Consider the following 16,337-nt stretch of genomic DNA (forward strand, 5'->3'; position numbering starts at 1 on the left):
TTTGGAATGCAATCTGAGAGCTGAAACCTGGGAATTTCAGCTCTTGAGCGCCACCTGCTAAATTCGTGCTTGGTGAGCATTGATTCCGAGCATGCGTGTTTGTACTTTTCGACTTTTGTGTGACGGATTTGTGTACTGATCATCCGAAAATCTGACGTCAAACCATTGTCAGCCGAAAAATTTACTAGCCTGCCATCCAACATTTGTTGGCCGAAAGTTGGACAGTTGTCAAAAGGAGCGTACTAACGGTAAGATTTCAGGACAACAGTCTGTCAGACAATCCCCTGCCAACAATCGTACCGTGTGTACGAGGCTTAAGAGTGTCTAATGGTGTGCCTGGCTGTGCAGGGTGGCAGGTGGACTACAACACTCAGCAGCCCCTGCGGGGGTACCGCTACAATGACATGACAGTTGTGTGTGTTGCCTTGTAAATTAAAAAAATATCACCAATCACAAGTTATCTTATTACTTCTATGCAACAGAAAGAGAAGCAAAGATTTAGCAGGCGCTGTTGGTTACCTAAATACCCTTCCCAAAGGGATACTGAACTGAATCTTAAATAAAGACTCAGGTCTCCCAAAGACCCTAACAATGTTACACTCGGGTGAGTGTGTCTATTAAGGCGTCCTTCCTTTCTCTTTACATTTAAAAGGCTAAGACTTTATCAGAGCCAGGGTAATAAAGAATTTGTCATAATAGACAAAGATTTCCAATGAGTGCCATTCATATCTGTGTGGCTTCCATTCGCAGCAACTTCAAAGTAGTCCCTGCACTACTTTGGTCCGACTTTGATGCGACTATAGGTCCTTAGACCTCAAGATTACACAGGCGTTGCTTCAAGTCACGCGACTATCAGGTCGTACAAGTGTGAAAGGGGCCTTAGGGCTCATGCACACTGCAGCTAAAAAAAAAAAAAAAAAGCTACTTTTAGCATTTGAGCTTTTATTTCAGCTTGAAGAAGCTTATGCTTTTTTTTTTGTGCTTTTGTGCACATTTTTATTCAGCTTTTTTGAGCATAAGCGTTTTTTTTTTTCACCAACCCTCCTCGCTTCTCTATTATACTCTTCTATGTCTTATAACGTGACACTACTCATATTGCAAGACATCGCTCGTCTATCAAATTCAAATTTAAAAATGTGCTCGTCTTGTAAAACACTCGCAGGCCAAGTTACTCGCAATCCAAGGTTTTACTGTACTTCCTTTTGACTCGGTTAAATTGATGATAGGCAACTCCTATCCTCATATTGATTAGTGGTTCCAAATTAATAATAACTACTGCAGTAGGGAACAGACACAAAAGATACACTCAGCATTTTTCCAAATAACTGTTCTGCTTTATTATGACGCAATTGAAGGTTTTTATACACATGATTACGTAGGTATCACATAAATATTACAATTGTACGTTTATGGTAACAAGGGGCGTTACATAGGCAGGCTAATTCTAATCAGGACTCAAAAGAATGTAAACATGTACTGATAACATTATTAGTGCCGTGTTCACAGTGATGGCAGTGTGCGATACATACAAAATACAATACAATTATATACAGAACTTACAAATTTCCATTACAGTCTCCCCTCTTTTGATCAATATTTTGATCACTAACCATACCTGCTATCACCTTTAACCTGGAACCTCCACACGCTTAGGTAGAGGTAGTCCTGGCCAAAGAGGCAAAAACTCCATTGTGGAGAAAATAATAGCTGAGCAACTTTTTCATTACCAAATGACTTTTCATTGTGAAAAACAAATGATAAGACATATTTACAGAGTACTGGCTGTACACTCCTGTGGCCAGAATGGCCTTCTAGCTGAATTGTGGACATGCTGACTTATCAGCATATGTAAACACAGACAATTCTACATAAAATGGAAGACGTACAAAAGACAAATATGTCTTCAACATGGCTGAACTACTTTTCAAATATATATATATATCCCTTACAATTAAAGTAATTGAATCAAAAAGTACCCTAGACTGTGATCACAAGAGGGAAACAAATCAAACACAGAGATTTCTTTAATTAAGTCATTTTTGCAGTGTCTGGTGTGGATCCAAGTGACTTTTCCTTCAAGTTTTGCAAAAACTGTACATGAAATAGATGCTGTATTGAGTCTCCAAACATTTCCTTATATATAAATGTCTCTTAACAATCCACAAGTCACCTGGCTTTAGTTTTAGATCCTTCCAAACTTTTAGGATCTGGAATTGGGGAGAAAACACATAAATGAGTTTGTCAAAAACATTAAAAGATCAGCAACATTCTCTGTGAGATCTGAATGGAGGACTTCAGCTGCTGAGACAAAATATAAGCAAGTGAGTAACACACTCCTAAACCAAATCCCATAGGGAGAGAGTCCAACATCCCCCTTAGGGGCCTGATAAAATATAAGAAAACATTAAGGCAAAAGTTTTCTAGTTTCTCACTCTACTTTGTCCGCTACATTGTAGACAGTAGGGGGTGTAAAAATAAAACCTCAAAACTTCTAGTAAGGACTCTCCTATAAAAAATGATTTCCTCTGTTACTCTCTGTACTTTCTGCACTCTGTACTTACAAACTACTTCTGATAACACGTTTTACTGTGGCCTTTGCAGTAGCATATGCCACTGGACATCCAAAAAACATGTCCATACAGACAAAATGCATACTTGTAAGATCCTGACTTGGGCATCTGGATATATCTTTTTTGTGATCTCTGGAAGATCACATATAAATATACACTCTTTTTATAGCTCACAGGCTTTACTAAAACATGGAGCTCTGCTTCTTGAGCTGGGGAAACAGGATCCAATGACTTTGAATACAGAGTATTCTTCTGGGTGATAAACTGCATACTCAAATCTACAAAAAATTTAATATCTGGGTCTTCAGGGAGTGTGTCCCGCACTGGGCTCACAGCAGCTGATTCCTATGTCATCAATTTAACACATACGTCTTCCTTTGTCTCCAGCCTCCTCCAATAGAGGCAATAAGGTGTCTGGATTCAAATGTACGCATTTTTCATTGTTAGATTTGTACATAAACAAACTCATATTTTAAACCTTTCATTAGACAAACATTTATGCCGCGTACACACGGTCGGACTTTTCGTCTACAAAAGTCCGACAGCCTGTCCGACAGACTTCCGGCGGACTTTCGGCGGACTTGCAGCAGACTTTCTAACGAACGGACTTGCCTACACACGACCACACAAAAGTCCGACGGATTCGTACGTGATGACGTACACCGGACTAAAATAAGGAAGTTCATAGCCAGTAGCCAATAGCTGCCCTAGCATGGGTTTTTGTCCGTCGGACTAGCACACAGACGAGCGGATTTCGGGGTCCGTCGTAGTTACGACGTAAAGATTTGAAGCATGTTTCAAATCTAAAGTCCGTCGGATTTGAGGCTGAAAAAGTCTGCTGAAAGTCCGGAGAAGCCCACACACGATCGGATTACCAGCCAGCTTTAATCCGTCGGCGTCCGTTGGACTTTTGTAGACGAAAAGTCCGACCGTGTGTACGCGGCATTAGTTAGCTGTATATTTGCTGCGCAGAATGTCGGACCATTAAAAATTAAATGTTTGACCTTTGCATAAAAGCTACAGCTTTGATATATCTGGGTGAACCATTTATTACTGGGTCCAGCTTGCATAAATATATTACAATGGCTGGTTTTCTATCATGCTATTTGTGTAAGAACTCCAGTTTCATGTTTCAAAAGAAAACTTCTTCCTGGCAATATTATAATAAATGTTTAACAATACCCTGCGGTCATGCAGAGATGCCCATAAATTCAAAATATCCTTCTGCTTATACCACTGTACTTACAAGAAAAAGGGGCACATCATTTCACAATCCACACATTCTGCTTTGGATTTCAAAAATAAAAATAAATAAAAACAAAAGGACCAACAATCTGTATGATGGACCAGAAAGCATCAAAAACTAAAAAACAACTGGCTGCATGTGGCATCTATCCTAACAGGGTGTGTGGACTTGATGTGATGGGTCTGTTATATTTAAATTTTATTTATTATTACTCTCACATCATGGACCGCACATCAAGTTATTACCAAGAACCTTGAAATTTCATTTTTGTAGAAAAACTTCTTATGTATCCCATCCATCTTGGCTTTGTTAAATATTATGGCAGCTTTATTCAAAATAACAACCTCATCCTAATAGTTTTTTCTCTCAATAAGGGCTTATTGTATAAATGTAAAATTACAAAATTGTTATCTTAATCTAAACTAATCCCATTCATTACAAATTTCCCCAATAACCTGGATTTCATTTCCAACCAAAGGTTGTCTAAACCAGTTTCAATATATCTATAATAATAAAATTGTTAAACTCATATTAGAAATGAATACTCATTATTGCTTAATTTTACTAACAAAGGATATTCAATTTGTGTAATACACGGTTAAATGTAACCTTCATTTTACCATGTCTGGAAAAGATTCAAAAAATAATTGTGATCACATTGTTTACCATTAGATTTGTTAACCCGGCACATGTTTTGTCTAAAAAACTGGAATTGGCATGGTGTCCTTCCAGCTTATCACTGACCTCTCAACCCAGCCACATTGTTTCATGAGAGCACAAAAGAGGGGGTCACATCTGCATACATGACACACACAAGCAATAGAACTATAGGTTCCAGCATTCGCACACACACCAATATCTCTCTAAAATCGCTTACATTTTCCCATTTGTACACAACACATGCATATCATTCTCTCACTTTCTTTTAACTCTTTAATATTTCCCTGCATAAATTCTGCATTCCTTATTTTGTTCAGATATCTTTTATATCTAGCTTCTATGATCAGATGGTCAGCCAGAGTGCTCTGCCCATCTTCCCTCTCTGACAACATATAAAGTATTCTGTTTTACCTCTCATTTCTCTGTTTCTGACTTTTACTAGTTGTAGTGCCTGACCCCAAATTCATCCCACAACTTAACATGAAAATGTCCCTTTCTGTCTAGTGTTAATGTCAGCCTTGATCCATCCTGCTCACATAGATAGCTGTTTCTCTAGCTGTTTACTCTGCATGATTCTTAGTCCCTGTGGACCTTGGTAACCCAGTTACCCATTGTGGATCCATGTCCACTCTAACCATTAATCTAGGGGCTCAGTATAGGCGGAACTACACCTTCGGTTCATATATAGCGCTCCTCTTGCGCTGGGCATTTTTGAGGGTCTCTTACCCTTCATTCCCTTACTTAATTCAATGCCCATAATGACTGGCCAGTCTTCTCTCTTCTCTACGTGTGCCTATACCCTCTTGCCTCTAAACTACTTTATCTAGCAGATGTACTACATATACCTGTGAACAGCACTATTCTTCCCTTTCTTATCTATAACACTCCAATGGACAATAGACAGGGACAACATAACATATAACCACCAATCAATACAGTTCGATTAAGGGGAGTAAAATAGGTACCCTTTGTCCCGAAAATGCCTTACCGATCAAGGAAGTCTGATAACTCAAATGTAAGCAAAAGGCTTACCTCAGCCAGCTGATTATCAGAAATTCCCGGATCGTCTCAAGCTCCTCGTTTCGGATACTCAGGGTCACCTGGAATCCCCTCCTAAGGCAAAGCTCGCCATGCTGACTCGGTTAAATTGATGATAGGCAACTCCTATCCTCATATTGATTAGTGGTTCCAAATTAATAATAACTACTGCAGTAGGGAACAGACACAAAAGATACACTCAGCATCTTTCCAAATAACTGTTCTGCTTTATTATGACGCAATTGAAGGTTTTTATGCACATGATTACGTAGGTATCACATTAATATTACAATTGTACGTTTATGGTAACAAGGGGCGTTACATAGGCAGGCTAATTCTAATCAGGACTCAAAAGAATGTAAACATGTACTGAAAACATTATTAGTGCTGTGTGCACAGTGAGGGCAGTGTGCGATACATACAAAATACAATACAATTATATACAGAACTTACAAATTTCCATTACACTTTCTATTTTGGGAGATTTTAACAGAAAAACTGGACACAAAATGTAAAGTTAGAATTTAGTAATGTGAAAAATGCTGTACAACATATACAGATCAGTAGTTTTCAATATAATAAAAGAAAAAATATGGTATCTGAATGAAATTGTGTTCATGGGTCAAATTCAAAGATCTAAATTGCTGAATTTTTTTTTAAATTACACAACAGTTACCGTTTTATTGTTCCTCCCTCTCTTCTCCAGGCTCGCAAGACCTACGATGAGGCCATCAGCCAGGGTAAGCAAGCCTTCCTCCTGGAGGAAGATGAGAGCTCGGCAGACATCTTTAGCTGCAGTGTTGGGAATCTCCCTCCTGGCCAGGAGGCCGAGGTCACCCTGAAATATGTGCGGGAGTTGCCAGTGGAGGCAGATGGAGCTGTGCGCTTTGCGCTCCCGGCTGTCCTAAACCCGAGATACACCCCAAAAGGTACAAGTACAGATAAGCAGGTTTATTTTTTTATTTTTTTTGTAATGCTTTTATTTGCTTCTCTGAAAGGACCACTAAACCCTAAAGTGAACCTGACCTGGCCTAAAATGTTTCCAAAGCAACAAATGCAGATGCCATGTACGTTTTACCCTCAAACCATTTTCCTGTATGTCCCGGTGGAGTCTTTTGCATCGTAGGTCCACACTGTACACGGCCCTTGACTTCTCTCTGAATTGGAATCCTAGAGCTAAACCCAACCAATTAAATTTGAAATGCCAGAACTTGTGTGTGAAGTAAAGACGACTAGCCATTTTTTGTTTTTAAAGATAGTTTGCTTTGGTAATACTCTTTTATGTAGCTATCCTGATCAGCATTCCCTAAGCCATAGCTTTGGAAGCCATACCTGGACCTTGCTGGACTGTAGATTACAGGGTTGATTTGACCTTCAGGCACGGGGCTTTGCTGGTAGTGCTTTCCAGACCTTTGTGTACTGTCTTAGTTAGTCGCAGATTGCTATCCAAGAGCTGTGACATGGCCTCTGGTATGTCCCTGTCTCCTGAAGACTCATTATGAGTAGGCTGTGAGGGCAGAGCATAAGAAGCTACTTTTTATTTATTAGAACTGTTGGTCCCTAATAATACCACTGTTTTAATGTTGGTTTCAAAGTAAAGGGTTAACACACTGAGGAATTAAATGCTACATCACTAGGTGTCTCCTGTGCGCACTCCACACTCTGTTCCCACCTTTTCACTGTGAGGTAGCATCTTCCTGTATTGCTCCTGTTTGGGTGTCAGTGCCGCCCCCCCAAAAGCTGCCACTGGTCACAGCAGGTCATCCCTGAAGGGATAGTGAACTGTAAGCTTAGAGACCATCCAGAGGAACAGCTCCCTTGGTGCTAAGGATCTGAAATGTTGCACTGCGCCACTACCACCCTGGGCGGCCGGTGATTCGGCACTTGCCCGATCTAGGTGGCGGGCTGTAGTGTCCTCCAGCATGGTCCACCCACCATTTGTCGGCTCCTCCAGCGGCTTCCTCTGCCATGTGTCTCCTCTCTCTTCCGCCTAAGCGCTAGGCATTCAATGGTATCGTCTGACGCTTTGGCCAATCGGGAAAACGGTCTCACGACCTGCCTCCTGATTTGCGGGGAGGAACTTTAGTGTAAAAACAGCGAAAATTCATCTGCTATCATCATACAACTGGGTGGGCTTGGGGCGCAGTGCTCTACGCCCCAAGCCCACCCTTTTTTGAAGCCTATTAGAGCCTCAGGCTCTAATCATGTGCTTCAAAAAACACCCCCCCTCATTGGAATCCATAGTCCGGTGCCCTGGTATGTAGATCATGGGGGCCGGACGCATGGATGGGGGGGGGCGGTGCCCGTGTGCCCTCTATGGACCTTACATGGACAGCCTGGACCATTGTACCCTGCTTGAGTCCATACATCAAACAAATACAAGGAGATTTTCAAGATCAAACTTACCATCCTGCCAGAGACAAACCAATTTGACCTGTCTAACAATATGTGTTAAGAACAGGGGTTTAGTCTGCACACACTTGCAATTACATGCGTAGGCTACAGGCCCCGCCAAGGCACCCTGTTTTCTGTAGTCACTATCCCTGACTTCTGGGTCTCCACAGTAGAAGCGCATGCATTTTAATGGATAGGTGAGGACAGGTGGCATGGAAGGAGCCCACTCCTCCTTAAAAGGTACAGGGGCACACTGAACACCCAGCACATAGCACTATGACAGCAAAGATGTCAGTGCATTGCCTGACCAATATAATCAAAATACAAACAAATAGCCACTGCCCCCACCTATAACTGGTCTATTGCAGCAAGGAGCACTGGAAGGGCAAATGTGTGCAGACTAAACCCCTGTTCTTAAAGTGGTTGTAAACCCTTACAGATCACTTTTTACTACAGGTAAGCCTATAATAAGGCTTACCTGTAGCTACCCCGGATATCTCCTAAACCTGCGCGTGAAGCACCGTGTTCCCAGCGGTGCTCTTACGGAACAGGGTGCTAGATAACTTGTTTTCAGGGGTGGTTTTAACCAAAACATCCAAGAAGGTGGCACTCTCATAATTATAAGTCATAGTGAATTTCAAACCGTAGTCATTCACATTTATCAAATTGAAAAATTCTATAAGCTTGGCCTCAGATCCCTCCCAGATGACAAAGATGTCGTCGATATACCGAAGCCACTTGGTGATGTGTCTAGTGTATTCAACGAGGCCTCCGTTATCTAGGAGGGCCTGCTCCCACTCCCCCAGGTACAGATTAGCGTAGGATGGGGTGCAGCATGTCCTCATCGCTACGCCCTGCACCTGGAAGTAGTGGGAGTTATTGAAACTGAAGAAATTGTGGTGCAGTATGTACTGCAAACCAGTCAGGATGAATTCATTTAGCGCTGGGTCATATCATGAGCCTCGTTGGAGAACCCTCTCTACAGCAGCCAAGCCCAAAGCGTGGAGAATGCTGCTGTACAGGGCCTCTACGTCAATAGTGACGAGGATAGAGTGGTTCGATACAATAAGATCATCGATCATCTGCAAAAATTGTATTGTATCTCTGACAAAGGATGGCAAAGAAAGGACATTAGGCTGGAGGTAAGCTGAGACGCGCCTGAGATTTTCAAATATAGCCCCATTGCCGGAGACAATCCACAGAGTTCTTGTGGATTTTTGGGTAGGCTATAAAATGTAGCCACTTTAGGATGTCTAGTTCAAAGGAAGTCATATACATCCTTGGTGATCACATTATTGGTAAAAGAGTGATCTACCATTTTATAAAAAGTAGTATTGTATTGACTGTTGCTTAGGACAGAGATCTGTTTATACCAGTCTTGATTGCTTAAAATATTTAAACTCATCGTTATATAATCCTGGTTGTTCATAATGACCACGTTGCCACCCTTGTCAGAGGATTTAACTACCATTGTAGTGTTTTTCCTTAAGGATTTGAGGGCTTCGTTCTCCTCGGAAGTTAAATTGTGAGGGTTGCACTTAGTGCGCGGTATTTTGCATACATTCCGAATGGTTTGTTGGAGAAAAATTGTTACGTTAGGGTTGGTATTTGAAGGGGGAAATTTAGTAGAGGCCTTTCTAAACATAGTAGCAGGATTGTGTATTGATTTTTCAGCATCATGTAACAGAGTATCTAAATCGATTTGGTCTATTAGGTCAACTGTGTTGTTTTCTTGGAATAAGAGGGTCAAGTCCCGTAGGGCTTTGAATTCCCTTATGCTATACATTGACCAATCAGTAGTGCCATCGTCCGGGTCATTTTTGGCGTGCAGGTACTTCAAAAGTAGTCTGCGTGCGAAAAGTTGCAGGTCTGTAATAACCTCAAAGACATCAAAATTTTGTTCAGGACAAAATGTTAGTCCCTGAGATAGGACCTGTATTTCTGCTAGTGATAGTTTGTAGGATGATAAATTAATCACACTTAGGTGGTGGGTTGTATCCGTAAAACAAATGGGTCCATTTTAATCGACCCAAAGATGGTGTAGTGTTGGGGTTTCTAGAAGTGTCTTGTGGCGAATTGTTAAATTCGCTGAGACCAGGGGTAAGAGTCCGATCCAAATCTGCAGATGGGTCAGGACGCATGTCCCTGGAAACAGGATATGCATCCTGAGGATGCGTTTCTTGTTATCCTGTTCTACTGAACCCCTGTTGGCACAATCTCTTTTTTGTTTACCCCGACCACGACCTCGTTGGGGAGGGTTTTGATTTTGCTCTCCAGGAGGAGTGGTCTTGAATTTGGAAGTTTTCGTTTTTTTCATTTGTTGTTCCCTAAATGGGTAATTTTTCTTGGATGGTATCGGATAAGTATTCCATCGATAGGCACGCCCCTCCGAAAAGGCCGATTCATCCCTCAAAAACTGTTTTTCTTTATTTTGTAAAATGCCATGGTTAAAAAGAGACAGGACGTCTTTTAAATTGGCCTGTAGTTCCAAAAGCATGGCATGTTGAGCATATGAGGTCATTGCAAGTTCCAAATCAGTAATCACTTTGTCCAAAAGTACAATCTGTTTGTTGTATTCCCTGGAGAGGATGGCCATCTCTCCAGAGAGCACAACCTCAGATTGGTTTCCACTCCGCCTTGCATTGATTACTAATTAGATCTACATTAGGAAATATCTGAACACGCAGTCCAAATGGACTGATTTGCTCGCTAATATATTTGTCAAACGTTTTAATGTGCCAAAAAAGGGCAGATTTCTTTTCTAATACTTTAGTAAGTTTGTGGAACAGAGAGGAAATAGATAATTCTATTTGATCCCCCTGTTCAAAAGTGGTTTCATATTCCTGCATTAAACTAGCCCAATCATTACCTACAAATTGGCTCATCCTGTAAACAATGTAAAACAATACTCATACGATGAAAACAATAAAGACCGTTGATGGACTACAAAATTCAACCAAAAACGGCTCACAGCTCATATCTTGACTCAAGTGTCAAAATGGGGGAAGGGGTGTTTAACCACCCAATGTATACTATAAACAAGGAAGGCACTTATTGAGAGAAGAACAGAATGCTGCACACCCCGAGTGATAACAAAAAAAGGGAGATGTCCCCCATGTGGGGCTTTCCAGGCAGCAGATGGGTGAAATGATAATAGCATATGGTTTAAAATTGTATAAACTTTATTAGTGGCATAATCTCAAAAAATGACAATAATAGTTAAAATATGGGCTGTGGTACAGGAGATATGTGAGCAACAACACAAGTGAAACTGAACATGATGATATCCAATATTCAAGCGCTAAATTAGGTTATTGGGTGAAATCTGACGCGTTTCGACCCTGCCGGGTCTTCTTCAGAGGATTTGGGTGCTGTAGAGAAATTTGCACATATAGAGATTCATAAATAGGACCACAAAATAAAATGAATTATAGTAATGTTGAAAATTTTACAGTATAGTTACCAATCACATTATGTTGAGCGATTTCTCCTGAAATCCTCTAAAACCTCCCTTATTTGATCCCAGCAGGGGTCCCCGGCCAGCCGGCACACCAGCAGAGGGAGCCAATTGCTCATGCGTGACTTACGAGGAGTCACAGAAGTGGATAAATTCCCAAATGCCAGGGAAGGGCGTGAGGGCGAACAAGCAGCACCTGCAGTCAAAGTATCAAGTAACAGTACTATCAGTGCATTTTGTTTGGCACGGATAGGAATATATGCATAATTCCAATGGTCAAGTATTGGAAATAGTAAATCTATTTGTTAATTTAACTGTTATTTATATTTCTAATACCAACAGCGTATAGATATTCCCATACTCATGTAAAAATAGAATGAAAATGGTAACTATAAATAAATTTGAATATCATTGTGTTAAAAGCTGAGAAATGAATGGATATTGATAAGTATATTATATTGTTAGGCTGAAAAGGGGAAATTAGCGTGAATGAGATGGAAAGAAAATGAGAATATATGGTCATAGAAGAAGAAAAATGAATGAGGAAAAAAGGGATGTGGAAGGGGGGGGGCAAAAGGGGGAGGGATCCCAGACAAGTGAGGGATGAAAGGGAGGGACAAAGGGGAGGGATAGACAGATAAAATGAAGGGAAAAAAAACTAATTATGAAAAAGGGGAAAAGGGGGGCGGGAAGGAGGGATGAGGGAAGGAATAAAAGGAAAAAGGGAAGAGTGGGGAAAGAGAGAAAGGGGCCTATGAGATAGACCCAGAAAAAGGAAGTGGAAAAATTAAAAAAAAAGAATTGATAAATGATTAGGTGAAAAAGAAAATAGAAGTGAAGAGGTGCAAATAAGGGGGTGGATGTATAAGTTGGGAAGGAGCCCAAAGAGAGAAAGGGGGCTGTGAAATGGACCCAGAAAAAGGATGTTCCTTAGGTAGTTTCGGTTGTTCACCTTAGTCAGTTGCCCAATCTTTCCGTCCATATTCAGTACATAGGGAGATTTATTTTCACTGTTTGTAGTATGTGCTATGCAGCCGCTGTTTTCATTAGAAAAACAAACGCTTTTTTTTTTTAATCCCTGATAGTCTCCATAAAGTGGAACCAACATCTCATTCCACTATTTCCCAGTGGCTCAGACAGATCAATATTCAAGCTTTTTGGTCGAGCTCACTCTACTAGACCTATAAGGTCCTCTTGGGCTTTTTGGCATCAGGCAATCTGTTTTCCAGATTTGCAAGGCTGCCAACTGGTCTTTTGTTTTGTATGTTTTCTAACCAGATGGGTGTTCGGGCCTCATCCAATGCCAGCTTCAAGGTGTAAGGTCCTTCAGGCAACTATTTGAGCTTCAGGCAGCTCCCAATTTTCTGGTTTTGTAATGTGGGCCGGTTAGTGTTTTAATGCTGTTATCAACCCTTCAGTTTTGGAAGTTCCAATTGTCTCCAAATCCTATGTCCCTTAACCTGTTGCTTACTGGGCACTTAAACCCCCCTCCGGCCCAGACCAATTTTTAGCTTTTAGCGCTGTCACATTTTGACAATTGCACAGTCATGCTACACTGTATGCAAATTAAATTTTTATAATTTTTGTCACACAAATGGAGCTTTCTTTTGGTGGTATTTAATCACCACTGGGGTTTTTATTTTTTGCTAAACAAACAAAAAAAGACAGAAAATTAAAAAAAGAGAAAATGTTTCATAGTTTGTTATAAAATTTTGCAAATGGCTAATTTTTCTCCTTCATTGATATTCACTGATGAGGCTGCACTGATGGGCACTGATGGGCTGCACTGATGGGCTGCACTGAAAGGCACTGATAAGACGGCACTGATGGGCCCTGATGGGTGGCACTGATAGATGTCACTGATGGGCACTGATAGGTGGCACCAATAGGCACTGGTAGGTGGCACCGATGGACACTGGTAGGTGGCATTGATGGGCACTGGTAGGTGGTATTGATAGGCAGCACTGGTGATGAAGCACTGATTGGTGACATTTATAGGTGGCACTGTGGGCACTGATAGGTGACACTGTGGGCACTGATGGGTGGTACTGTGGGCACTGGTAGGTGGCACTGGTGGGCACAGAAGCCTCTGCAGAGGCTCACCACAATCGGGACTGATGTCCATCTCACAGATGCCGGTGATAGGCTTTTTTTTTCTCCTCACGCTACCAGCGTGAGGGGAAAAAATAGCCGATTACCGGCTCTGTTTACATCACATGATCAGCTGTCATTGGCTGACAGCTGATCACATGGTAAGGGGTCGGGATCGAACCCTTACTCCGATCTGTGATCAGCCGAGTCTCGTAGACTCGCTGATCACAGAGCACGCCGCGTGTGCCCTGCAGGGGGCGCGCAGGTGGCTCGAATATGGGAGGACGTCTATGGACGCCCTCCCGGCAAATTAGTTCGTCTTTCAGCAGCCGTCTTTCGGCTATAGTGCGGACAAGAGGTGGTTAAAGTGGAACTCCCAATCAACACTGATTATTTTTAATCCTAATGCTGCTAGCATTAGTAAATAGATAGGAAAGTATATCATATTTACTTGTTTTAAACTTTTTTTACATTTCTTCATTTACTTCCTGGTTTCTTGCCTAGGCAAATTATTTCATGAATCCCAGCAGCCTTCAGGAGGGGAGCAGGGGTTTACTCAGCTAAGCACAACCTTCTGCATGCATGCTTGAGCTAAGGGCAGATAGATTTTAGGAAGTTAATGCTACATAAATCATTTGCCCTTACTCAAAATGGGCCCCGGCAAGAAATGGTACAAGGTTGTTTTTTAAAAGTGATTTCTCAACAAAATAAAGCACAGTGACATGGATGGATGGGAGAGTTTACTTTGAATATTAAAAATGAATTAAATTGTGTTTTTGGTTTGTGGTCCTCAGATGCAGTCAAGATCCCATTTAATGAACAAGAAGGATATTATTAGGGGACACAGTTCGCACTCCTCTGTGATTTTGTAACCTTACTCCTAGTACTGTTTCTACATACTGAGGCATGCTGGGAGTGGGAGGGGTTATCAATGCTGATTACTCTTTTTTTATACTGCTAATGTCCAATTCCTCCTACAGGTGGCAGTATAGCCAAATTGTCTCTGAATCCCCCCTTTCCCTCTGTGTTTCTTTTCATGTTCTTGCTTCATCACAAAACTGGAGCATGTTGAGTAGATGAAAGAGGGTATAAGGGGCTGGCGTTCAGTTTTTCTGTTTTGTCCGTGTTCAATCCTCCTGTTGACGGCAGTGTAACCCGATTTTTGTATCTGAATTCCAGTGTCCATCAACGGACTTCTAGAAAAGTATTTTACAACAAATACAAAAATCCTATTTTTCTTCTCTCTGGCCTTTGTAAGCACCTAGATAAGAAAAAAACAGACTGCAAGGGCCACAAAATAAATGACAGGAGCAGGCTGGGTATCAGAGCAGTAGAGATTTGGGTATTTGAGAGTTGAAAGATAAGGGGTGGGGTTTAGGAGGGGGATTTAATTTGACTTGGAAGGAAATCAAGGACTTTTTTTTACAGCCTGGATCCAAGGAGCTCCATAGGGACATACATGGCAATCAGTTTGAAGGCTAACACGAGTACGTGAACTATTTTTATCTTAGAAACATTTTAGGTCAGATGAAGTTCACTTTTAATATATCGAAATATATCAAAATATGAAACATTGAATGACTCTGCATTTTATCTCTTCCAGATCACGATGTCCGCATAACAGCCACACGTCCACAGGTGCCGATTGGTGGGATCCCGTACACGCTGAGTCTGAATGCTCAGTTCCAATCTGCATATGGGATCGCCAAAATCGAGTCCAACTGCAACATCACCCCCCTGGAGTACACAGATAGTGACAGGACCAGCGCCAAGGTGAGTGGGGCACAGAATAATATCAAGGCTCATTTCTTTTGTTGATTTGGATAGGATAACTACTACTTCTAATAAATGCTGTTGGGGTGGAAAAGTGTCATTAAACCATGAAAGTCTTGTATGTATGTCGTGAAAGAAAATGGCAAATTAGGTTTGGAAAAGAGCTCCTTTGTTATAATTTTGCAGTCATCTCATGTGTTCATGTCACCCCCCATATAATGAAGATGATGGATTACCACGGCAGCAAATGTGCTATTTATAATTACAATTATGTTATTTCACCTTTTGTAGGTGTCACTGGCTGAGGGTCACAAGTTTGAGCAAGATGTAGAGTTATTGGCTTATTATACGGATGTGAACAAACCCAGCGTCACTGTGGAGGCGGGGCTTGGAGCTACAGACGCTGCCCAGGAATCTGGACCAACACCATCAGGTGACAAAATAAGCTGACGTGACATCTACAGCTAGCACTCTGCATCATAGTATGATGGCTCGTTGGGCCAATGACAGCATTATAACAAATGCTGCAAATTAAAAGAAATGACGCTGCTCCAGGCTAACATGCAACAGCTGGCCATAGGTGCACAGACTCTCCACAATCAATCTTCTCCCTTCAAGGAGTAAAAACACATAAGGTTGTTTTTTTTTAAGTAAACCACAAAAATCTTTACTGATACCAGATCTGGTCCCCCAGACATTCTCTCCACCATCGGATGTGACTCTGCCCGCTGACTAGACATGTGCAATTTGTTTCATTACAAATCAAAATTTGAACAAAATTTTAGTTATTCAGATGTATCCCAATTTCCAAATCGCAATAATAAGAAACAAATCCAAAACAAATTGAATTCAAAATTGAATTTGAAAATGAATTTGAATTTGAAATGGAAACATATTGCAATGAATACAGTAAGGTATAAATAAGATAGCATACTTAGGCTGTTTTTTTAAAGAATATAATAAAAAAAGAATGGAGTAGAATAGAAAATAAAAGAAAAGAATGGAATGAAATAGAATATAAGAGATCATAATAAAATAGAATATAAAAGAATAGAATAATATAAAAAATAGAATAAAAAAACAATAGAATATAATTAAACAGAAAAGA

The 16,337-nt window shown here is 40.9% G+C and overlaps 1 protein-coding gene across 1 annotated transcript in view; it reads left to right on the top strand.

Annotated features, from left to right (window-relative positions):
- The window catches only part of LOC141121389 (von Willebrand factor A domain-containing protein 5A-like), a gene marked incomplete in the record, with an annotated part of 791,688 nt that overhangs the window by 648,038 nt on the left and 127,313 nt on the right, over nucleotides 1–16,337 (top strand). The window contains 3 exon segments of the mRNA XM_073611104.1: nucleotides 6,221–6,443; nucleotides 15,060–15,229; nucleotides 15,521–15,662. Of these exon segments, the coding sequence (XP_073467205.1) occupies nucleotides 6,221–6,443; nucleotides 15,060–15,229; nucleotides 15,521–15,662 (535 nt within the window).

Source organism: Aquarana catesbeiana, linkage group LG01, assembly GCF_042186555.1.
Source record: "Aquarana catesbeiana isolate 2022-GZ linkage group LG01, ASM4218655v1, whole genome shotgun sequence".
Taxonomy (NCBI): Eukaryota; Metazoa; Chordata; class Amphibia; order Anura; family Ranidae; genus Aquarana; species Aquarana catesbeiana.